The sequence below is a fragment of the Pezoporus wallicus genome, unplaced genomic scaffold (assembly GCF_028554395.1).
Source record: "Pezoporus wallicus isolate ANWC-B61680 ecotype Strahan unplaced genomic scaffold, APGP_CSIRO_Pwel_v1 contig_14525, whole genome shotgun sequence".
Taxonomy (NCBI): Eukaryota; Metazoa; Chordata; class Aves; order Psittaciformes; family Psittacidae; genus Pezoporus; species Pezoporus wallicus.
In genome coordinates this window covers 53134-62917 of record NW_026637545.1, presented here as the reverse complement: position 1 = coordinate 62917, position 9784 = coordinate 53134, and the positions used below count along the sequence as shown (strand labels likewise).

The 9784-nt window shown below is 63.9% G+C and overlaps 1 protein-coding gene across 1 annotated transcript; it reads right to left on the bottom strand.

Annotated features, from left to right (window-relative positions):
• Window positions 1–1874: 1874 nt before the first annotated feature.
• On the bottom strand, window positions 1875–8957 carry IGFBP4 (insulin like growth factor binding protein 4). The gene is made up of 4 exons (XM_057406031.1): window positions 8557–8957; window positions 3258–3412; window positions 2999–3133; window positions 1875–2777 (listed from the first exon to the last, which is right to left on the bottom strand). The coding sequence occupies exons 1-4, from the start codon at window positions 8936–8938 to the stop codon at window positions 2649–2651; spliced, it is 801 nt and encodes a 266-aa protein (XP_057262014.1). The 5' UTR covers window positions 8939–8957; the 3' UTR covers window positions 1875–2648.
• Window positions 8958–9784: the final 827 nt, after the last annotated feature.

The following is a 9784-nucleotide window of genomic DNA, read 5'->3' as shown; positions in this document are numbered from 1 at the left end:
CGTTTCCATATGGCTCACAGTGGCACTGCAGGAACACAGGGGGGAGATCCCCACAGATCCCTCGCTCCTCCTCTGCTTTGCTTCCCCCCTCTCCTCAATGCAACGATAAAATACACTCGACAGAAACACATTAAATAACAGGGACAGTTAAGACAGGAATTACTTGTTTTCCTTGTTGACGATACAAAGGTTCAAGTTTACTGTAAAAGGGGGTCGGTGCTACATGGGGGGGCTGAAGGGATGGGCTTGGCCCGGGAGGAACTGACGTAAATCACATCGGCATGGAAAAACGCAGCTGGGGTTGGGGAGCCTTACGCTGGTATATGATCGTGTGTAAATACAGCCTTAACCTACAGGAGAGACACTACAAAACACTGGAGCCCTCTGAGCTGGATACGGAAGTTCCCGGTCCCTGCACAACCACCCCCTGGCCACCCCAAACCAGGCGAGGTCCCATGGGATCTGCCGTGGTGCTGCTGGTGGCACTGGGACCGGCCGTGGGGCCCAGCAGCATCCCGGGAACCCCCCCCCCCCCCGGTGATGCCAGGCAGGGGATCCAGCAGGAGCCCAGCAAGGCACGGGGCCGTGCTGGGACACGTGAACCTGGGGACACGGGATGCGACACGAGGGCAGCAGCACATGGACGAGGAGCCAGATGCAGCCGTGCTGATGAGCTGCAGCACTGAGCCCGGTGCCAGCCCCGTCCCTGCTCCGTCCTCACCATCCGGCCACTGCTGGCCAGCGGGATGGCAGCACCGCTGCCGAGACACGTGGGGACATCCTCGCTGGTGCTGGGAGCTGCTGTGCCATGCTGTGCTGTGCCATGCTGTGCCATGCCATGCCATGCTGTGCCATGCCGTGCCGGGCAGCTGCTGGGAGGCACAGGGTGTTTCACTAAAACTGAAACATTTCCTTCCCATCGGGGCCTTGGCACCCACCAGGGAGAATCCACACGGAAAACCAAAACCTCCCACTGAGGGTCTGGGAGGGGGGTGATCAGCAAAATCCCCTCCATCTTTGGTACCCACCATGGCAGCCAGCAAGGACACTCCTCACCTAAAGCCATTCAGGTGAAAACTTCCAGCCCAGCTTAAAAAATAATACAAAAAAAAAAAGGGAATTAAGGAAAAAAATCATTACAAAAGTGGTGACAATTTCCCAGCTGAGAACTTGGTGCTGGCGAAACCTGAAGATCCCATCACTGGGATGCGCCAGAAATTCATCCTGGTTTTGTCATGTTGGCCAAGTTGGAAGAAGACATACCTGGGGGTGCATGACCCCCCTCACCCATGGGGACTGGGCATGGGGAAATGGGATGGATGGATGGATGGATGGATGGATGGATGGATGGATGGATGGATGGATGGATGGATGGATGGATGGATGGGTGGGTGGGTGGGTGGGTGGGTGGGTGGGTGGATGGATGGATGGATGGATGGATGGATGGATGGATGGATGGAGGGATGGATGAATGGATGATGGGTGGATGGGTGGATGGATGGATGGATGGATGGATGGATGGATGGATGGATGGATGGATGGATGGATGGATGGATGGGTGGGTGGGTGGGTGGGTGGATGGATGGACGGATGGGTGGGTGGGTGGATGGGTGGATGGATGGATGGATGGATGGATGGATGGATGGATGGGTGGGTGGGTGGATGGATGGATGGATGGATGGATGGATGGATGGATGGATGGGTGGGTGGGTGGGTGGGTGGGTGGGTGGGTGGGTGGGTGGATGGATGGATGGATGGATGGATGGATGGATGGATGGATGGATGGATGGATGGATGGATGGGGGGGTGGATGGATGGAGGGGTGGACGGATGGAGGGGGTGGATGGATGGATGGATGCATGGATGGGTGGATGGGTGGTTGGGTGAGTGGATGGATGGATGGATGGATGGATGGATGGATGGATGGATGGATGGATGGTTGGATGGAGGGATGAATGGGAGGAAAATGTTGTGGCCACTGGCTTTGTCCCTGTGCAGGGATGGGGCTGGGCCATGGGGCAGGCAGGACCTGGGCTGTGGAGCTGGGGGGGCTGCAGTGGGGAGGGGGAAGGTTTCTTATTGCTCTGTGTGGCTGCGGTGCCCATGGTGCACGCACACTGAGTGAGGTGCGGGCAGGGAGGGCTCCAGGCAGGCAGTGGCAGTGGGGGGGGGGGTCGGGTCTCTTTGGGCACCTCCAGCCCATGCCTGCTGCCAGGGGGGCAGGATGAGGCACTTCTGCTGCTGCCCCATGCAGAGGTCCAGTGTGGACACAATGCACCGTGGGCAGGGGGTGATGCTGCCGATACAGCCACTGGAGTGTCCACGGCCACACCACTGCACAGGGGGGCCAGGACGAAAACCAGAGGGTTACCACGGGGTGGGAGCAGCATCAAGGGGCAGGAGGATGCTGCGGTGACACCAGCCCCAGTGCAGCATCAGTCCCAGCAAGTGTCCGTGCAGGATGGAGGTGTGCCGGGGAGCCCTCGGCACTGGCAGCTCGTGGTCATGGCGCAGGTCGTGGTGCCGTGCCCCATGCTGGGGCGCAGAGCGCCGCAGAGAGCCGGGCTGCGTGGCAGGGTCCCCCGGCACACAGGAGCTGCTCAACAGTCGTGTCCCCTCTCTTCCTCTCCTGCATGTCCCGGTCGCGCTCACATGCTGTCTGCCAGCTGGTGACAGTCCAAGTCCCCCTTCAGCTCCAGGAAGCCCGGCAGCTTCACCCCGGTCTTGCGGTCCACGCACCAGCACTTGCCCCGCTGCCCGTCCAGCGCCGGGTGACACTGAGGGGACAGGTTCATGGAGGGGTGCCCAGCCTGGCCCCCCACAGCCCCATTCCCATGGCTGGGGTAACCAGGAGCTCTCATGGGGGGCTTTGCCACCCCTATCCCACCCTGAAGGGTGATTCCCACTGGTGGCTCCTGCCCCCATCGGCTGTGTCCTGCTCCCAGCCTGCCCAAGCCACACAAGTGGCACCGCCATGAGGGATGTGACCCTGCCCTACCTGCTTGGGGTGGAAGTTGCCGTTGCGGTCGCAGTTGGGGATGGGGATGACGTAGAGGTCCTCGTGCGTGCGGGTCTGCGAGGCGGCCAGCCGCTCCAGCGCCCGGTGCAGCTCGCTCTGGCACGAGCCCTGTGCCTGCAGGAACGGGGAGGGGGGGGATATGATGGATGCCTCCAGCCCCGAACCCCAACACCCTGACTCTGCAGCACAGCCCAGGGCTGCTCAGCACCCATCCTGCCCTCCCCAGCCCGGTGCTCACTATGGGCCGTGTCTCCTCGCGGTGGTACGGGCTCCCGCTGTTGCGCATCTTGTTGCCGTTGTTGACCCGCTTCGCCTGCTGCTTCTGCAGGCACTTGCGGTCGTGGATGCTGCAGGGGCTGAAGCTGTTGTTGGGGTGGTCGATCTCCTCCTTCTCTGCAAGGACACAGACAAGAGGGGGCTCAGCCCTGCGTTGAAACCCTGATCCCCATGGGCATCACCCCCAGCCCTGGGTCCCCTCCTACCGCTGGGCTGAGCACTGCAGTGCTGGGAAAGGCTCCTGGGAGTTTTGACAACACATTAGCCATGATTCGCAGGCTTATTGCCATGTGTCTGTTATTGTAGGGTTGCAAACGCATGCAGCAAAAGCATGGGCAGTTGTTCCAGTGACAGCGGAGCACGAGGGTCTGGCTGTGCCCTGGCCAGACACGTGCACTGCATCCACAGGGCTGAAAGGTGAACCATGGGGTGCATGGCCAGGGAGCCCCAAGAGCATCCTGATGCCCCCAAAAAGCTGCCTCTGAGGAGCTGCAGCAGGAACGGGGGCACTGGGGCTGCACCAGGACGGTGCTGAGCACCCGCCAGGCGTGGGGCAGCACCGGGCGCCGCGGCTGGGACCGGAGCCGTGCTCTGCCGCAGGGCACAGCCCCCGCAAAGACATGAAAGCAGGAATTCCTGGAATAGGAAAGTTAATCTCCCACAGGGCCGATCCCGAAAGGCGGCGCTTGGCATCCTCGCCTGTGCCAGGAGCGCAGCCAAACTGCGATCCCAGATGTTGGCAGCTGGAGGAGGTGTCATGAGACCCAGCTCCCGGGGCCACTTTGTTTCTTAAGAAGCTGCTGGTCACTCCAGCTTGGGGCCCATTAATGCTCTGCAGGACAGGGACACGCTGGGCAGCTGGGTCCTGCCTGCGCTCAGAGCCACGTCAGGCAGCGTTCTGACTCCCAACCCGGCTGGGCTGCAAGAGGAAAGCAGCCAGGGCCCTTTCCTGCCTGAGCTTATCCCAGGATTTGGCTTGTATTAATCAATACCGCAGCCAGCAACGGGAAAAACCTTCCCAAACCAGGCGGGAGGCGGTCATGGTGCAGCACGGGGGGAAGCACCCAGGGCCCCACAGCACCAGGGATGGAGGCTGCTGGCGTGATGCCCAGCACCAGCCCTTCCCACAGGCAGGCAGCAGGGTCAGAGCCACAGCCTCCTGCCTGCCACATCCCCATGGGATCCAAGCCCTGGTCTCCCATCAGCTCCCCTGCAGTGCAAGGCTCCTGGACCAGCTCCCAGCAGCCTGGTTAAAGTTCACAGCGAAGCCTGGATCGAAGCTTTCTCCTTCAATTCGTGTTGTTTGCTTTTCGTTTAATTTGTCCTTTTTCTTTTTTTTTTTTTGGTTTTTTTTTTTCTTCTTTTCCAGGAAATGCCTCATGCCCTTGAAATTTGGAACACAAACCCAAAGCCTCCAGCACCCGGCGCAGAGCGATGCCAGCCCCGGTGGCACCAACCACGGGACCGCGGCGCAAAGCGGGCGCTGGCAGCAGAGCTCCTTCCCTCCCCGGCCTCCCCCTGCACCTCCTCGGGGATACACAGAGGAAAGAGCCAGCTGGGAGCTTTGGCACCACCAAGCCGAAGTCCTGGCACCACCACCGCGCCATGGAAAGGCACTGGGAAGCACTGCCTGGGGGAAGCCCTCAGCCAGCCCTGGCATGGACCGACCCCTCTCCTCCCCCCGAAAGCCAACTGCTTTCAGAGCATCACATCCCTCAGCTTAAATAAAACCAGATGCCAATAACATTCTCCTAAGGTCACATGAAGCGTCAGCGCCTCCGGGCAGGAAGGAGCCTCCTGGTCCTGCACTCGGCTCTGGGGACAGAGCTCTGTGCCCATGGTCCCCGACCTGCACACAGATCCAGGATCCCTCCAGGATCCCTCCAGGATCCCTGCAATCCTCGGGGTGATTTTCTCACCCACTCTCAGACAGGCAGCAGCTTGAGGTGCCCTTGGCAATCCTCCTGCACCGGCTGGATGAGGGAACTGCTCACAAAAGGACATGGAAAAAGCACAACGGGATGGGAACCGATGCTGCCCGTGCTGGCCGCCCTGCCCTGGCAGGAGGAGGGGTTCTGCCCGGCCTTCTGCTCGAGCTGTGGATGGGAGACACAAACGGGTCATTCAGCATCAACTTCAATTAACGGGAGCTGCAGATGAGGTCGGTCACATGTGGAGCTTGTGATTCCAAGGGAGCTGGGAAGGGCTCCGGCTCCACCACATGGTTCCCATGGGGGAAGAGCCCGGGGCAGTGTGTCCGTGGCAGAGGAACAGTGTGAGTGTCCCACAGCTCCAGCCCTGCTCCCCCAGTCCACCAGCCCAGGGGCAAAGGACCAGAGGGAGCCAGAAGGGACACGTCCATGTGTCCATGGCCAACACAAGCCGCAGGGTCCCGGCACCCTCCTCTTCCCCATCTGGCAGGGCTGATGCGGCCGGTGGGTGGCCCTGGCAGGGACCAGCGGCGTTGGCTCTCCTGCCTGCCGGGGCTCCGGGGTTGGCAGGCACCGGCACAGGGAATTCTGTGCTTGTCCTGGTGAGAGCTGGCCCCGGTGGAGCGCAGGGAGCCAGGCACAGGGGTGCCCCTTGGCCAGGGATGCTCCTGGGAAGCCAAGCCCATCCTCATCCCACAGGAACATGGTGCTGAGCCCCTGCTGTGCTCAAACATGGCCAAACACATCTGCACCTCCCGGCTCGGTGCCCAGAGTCCAACGGAGGTAAGGTCGGGATACCGGGATGCGGATGATTCCTGGTAGGGACCAGAGCCTTGTTGGGAGCAGCTCCCAGCCTGGAAAAACCCAAGCATGGGCAAAGGCCAGACACCATCCCAGCTGACAGATGGGACAGGGCCCCCTGCCAGGGCAGAAAGGGACAGATGAATGCACCGTGGCCACCATGATGAACCCAGCCCGTCCTCACCATCCCTGTGCCATTCAGCTGGGCACAGCTACCACTGTCCCTCCTAGTCACTGCACATGGGAAGGGAATAGGGTCCGGTCCAGACACTGCTTCCAGCAACCGCGTTGGACGCATGCAGCTCCCATGGGGTCAGTTCTTCCCAGACATAATTATTTAACCAGCATTAAATCACTTGTCATGTGTGCTGGGGAAAACGTCCTCACCTCTTCCCGGCTGCCACACGCGGCTTCAGCCATCACCTCCCCCAGGCACCCACAGGCTGTGCCAAAAACCCACGGCTGGAACCTCCTGGGGTTGGCCTGACCAGCGGGATGCTCCGGGAGCCAACCTGGAGCTGGCAGGGCTGAGAGTGGGAAGCAGAGACCAGGGTCCTGCGCCACAGCCACGGGTGAAGGTCTCGTGTCAGGAGAGCAGCCACCAGCATCCTCAGCTCCTAGGAAGCCCATCCCACGGTGCTGCAGGTCCTGGGTGAGCAGAGAGGCTCTTTCCTGGCGATGGTGCTCCACGGCTCCAAGCCCAGCCCCCTCCATCCCAGCCTCTTCCCTGGAATGCAGAGCCCCCCTGGGCTGAGCCCCCAGACAAAGTGTTGACTGTACGAGCTGCATGTTAACCGCTTCCCAGCCACCCTCCTGCTGCAGCCTCTGCTCCCCGGCACCCGCTCAGCCCCAGGGGCACCCACTCCCTATGCCCCTGCCCCTGAACAGGCAATTAATCCCTTTCTCCTTACCCAGAGGAGACCCATCGAATGCTGGGATGCCCTCACTGTGCCAGGCAGGGTTATGGTGGGTTATAGCTCACAGTCCCCAGCCCCACATTCCCACTTGCTCCAGGCTGCAGGAGCGGGACAGGGAGCCACAACTCAGACATCCCATTGGGATCTTCCCACCAGGGCTGCACCGAGCAACGTGTTGTGGGGTGTCCCAGGGGAAGGTGCTCCCCGATCCTGCCACCTGCGATGCTGCAGGCAGGCACGGAGCCCAGCGGGCCAGCCCGGCTCCCACGGCCACCCACCCGTGCCCAGCAAGGCCAAAACACGGCGGGAAGGAAGGGAAAAATCTGCAAGTCTGTTTCCTAAAGGCTCTGGGAAAAAATGCTGCGTTACCGGGGGCACAGCCAAAACCAACAGGCCTTGGCAGCCCCACGCAGCCCCGGGCCAGGCAGCCCAGACAGCTCCTGCAGGATGTGGGATGAGGACAGACAGGCAGGGCAGGGGGTCTCCGCAGCGGACCCCATGCCGAGCACTCGTGGGGATGTCTCTGGAGAGGGGCAGCTGGAGGGGCCCATCCACAAAGGGCATTCCTCACTGTGGGACACCAGCAGAGCACCCATGGAACAGCTACACGAGGAGGGAATGGAGCTGGGATCTGGCCATCAAGGTGGACAGGGACAGACACCACTCCAGCCCCCTCTGCCCCTTGGGGAGCTCTGGGTGACCCCACATGGGCACACAGGGCCAGAATAGCCCATGGACTATCCCGTGGCAGGATGCTGCTCCCTAGCTCCAGAGGACGTGGTCCTGAGCACAGCTCACAGCATGGGCAAATGGGGATGTGGCAGTATCCAGAGCCACTAACGGACCAGCTCCATGGGCCTGGTCTCCACACTCAGCCTGCAGGAGCAGCTCCATTCCCACTGTCAAAGCCACAGCGTGACCTGCTCCCAGCCACAGGATCACCAGCCCACGATCACCAGCAGGAGGGTCCTGGGGCAGACACGCAGAGGCAGCTTCTTTGCCCTGGCCCTGCCTCCATCCCACTGCCCTGTCCGGCTGTGGGAAGGACACAGCCCTCAGCAAAGCCCCGGCAGAGCCCAGCCTGACCTGCCTGGGAGGGAAGCAGGTGCCCTGAAGCCTCTTTCCTGTTTCCTCCCGGCAGAGCTGTGGACAACATCCCTGGGAAAGGGTCACCGTGCAGCAGGAGCCTCCCAGACAGCTGGGACCTGTCCCAGGGACCACGGGTGCTGCCCTGATGTCCAGGGGCACGCTGCAGCCAGGGCACAGCGGGTGACAGGTCCCTGGGAAGCACCTTGCTCCCTCAGAGGCCATGGCACGGCTGCGCTCATGCTGGGTAAGGATGGCACAGACATGACCCACTGGTACCCAGCTGTGGGACCTCATGGAGCTCAGCACCACTGGGAGACGCTCCCTGTATGCCCATGCCAAGGCTGCCCCATCCCATCCTGCCGCAGGGTGCCTGCTGAGCCCCCCGGCACCATGGCCCCAACTCTTGCCAAGTGAGTGGAATGCGGCCTGGGGCACACAGGGGTTGCCTGGGGGCTGCCACCAGGCATGCGAGGGGCAGGGACCCCCCCCCGGCACCCACCCCTCGCCCCGGGGCCGGCCTTACCTGGGGGCTGCAGGCTCTCCTGGATGGCCTCGACGTCGGCCAGGTCGGTGCAGATGCCCTGGCCGTGCATGAGGGTGTGCAGGGGCCGCGGCACGCCGCGGGGGGGGTAGCAGCGCAGCCCGGCGCCGCAGCGGGCGGTGTAGACCCCGCAGGCGGTGCCGCGGCCGAGGGCGCAGGTCGCGCAGCACCCGCAGCCCGGCTCCCGCACCAGCTCCGCGCAGCCCTGCGGTGCCTTGCAGCGCGCCAGCCGCTCCTCGGAGCACGGCGGGCACTGGATCGCCTCCTCGCCGCCGCCCAGCCCCGCCGCCGCCGCCGCCAGCAGCAGCAGCACCGGTAGCACCGGTGGCACCGGCGGTAGCGGGCACCCGGCGGCCCCGCGCATGGCGGCCCCGCGCCCGCGCTCCGGCCCGCGGCTGGCGGCGCTCGGCTGGCGGCGGAGGCTTTATGCGGCCCCTGGCCACACCTCCCGCCGCCGGCACCGGGGCCACCGGCGGGGCCGCCCTCGCTGACACCGGGAAGCCACCGGGGAGAACCGATCCCAGCCGACGGCGGCGGCAGCACCGGGGAGGGCGGCGGCAGCACCGGCACCGCCGGCGGGACAGCTCCGGCTCCGCGCAGCGCGGAGACCCCCGGCCCTGCGCCCCCCTTCCCCGCCGCCCACCCGCCGCCCCCTCCAGCAGCCCCGAAACCCGCCCTGGCCCGAGAGCAGCGGGGGTGAACTGGGAGGGGGGACGCGGACACCACACGAGGCTGCTTCTCGGGGGCTGCGGCCAAGACCTCCCGCATGGGGCAGCCCGGGGTGGGCTCCGGGCCGCGGGCACGGGGGTCCCGGCGGCAGCGGCATCGCTCTGGGGACGGCTCAGCTCCATCTGCCCGGAACGCCCCGGGGAGGCCCCGCCGGCTCCCCCCGCACCCGGCCCCGCACCCGGCGGCTCCCCGCGCCCCGCACGGCCCCGGGATAAGTTGAAAGCTGCCGGCACCTAGCGGCTATTCGGGAAAACCGGGAGGGAGCCGGAATCCCTCCCCGCGGGCCGGCCCCGCCGGTACCCGCAGCGCCCTGCCCGGGGGGACCCGCCTGGGTGCGGTAGCGGGGTTCTGCGGGTGGGATGAGCTCCGGTACAAGCACAGCCTCGCTGCCCTCTGTGAATGGCCGTGGCACCCACGCAGGCTTTGCACAAGCTGTCCCCAGCACGCCCGGCTCGCTGCGGGGGTGCAAGGACACAGAGAG

What these genes read in the sequence shown, in the direction of transcription:
- IGFBP4 (XM_057406031.1), bottom strand. Translation starts at nt 8,938, where the DNA reads ATGCGCGGGGCCGCCGGGTGCCCGCTACCGCCGGTGCCACCGGTGCTA. An exon ending in GGAGAGCCTGCAGCCCCCAG is followed by an intron (nt 3,413 to 8,556) that starts GTAAGGCCGGCC and finishes GTGTCCTTGCAG; the next exon opens with AGAAGGAGGAGATCGACCAC. An exon ending in GCAACTTCCACCCCAAGCAG is followed by an intron (nt 2,778 to 2,998) that starts GTAGGGCAGGGT and finishes CTGTCCCCTCAG; the next exon opens with TGTCACCCGGCGCTGGACGG.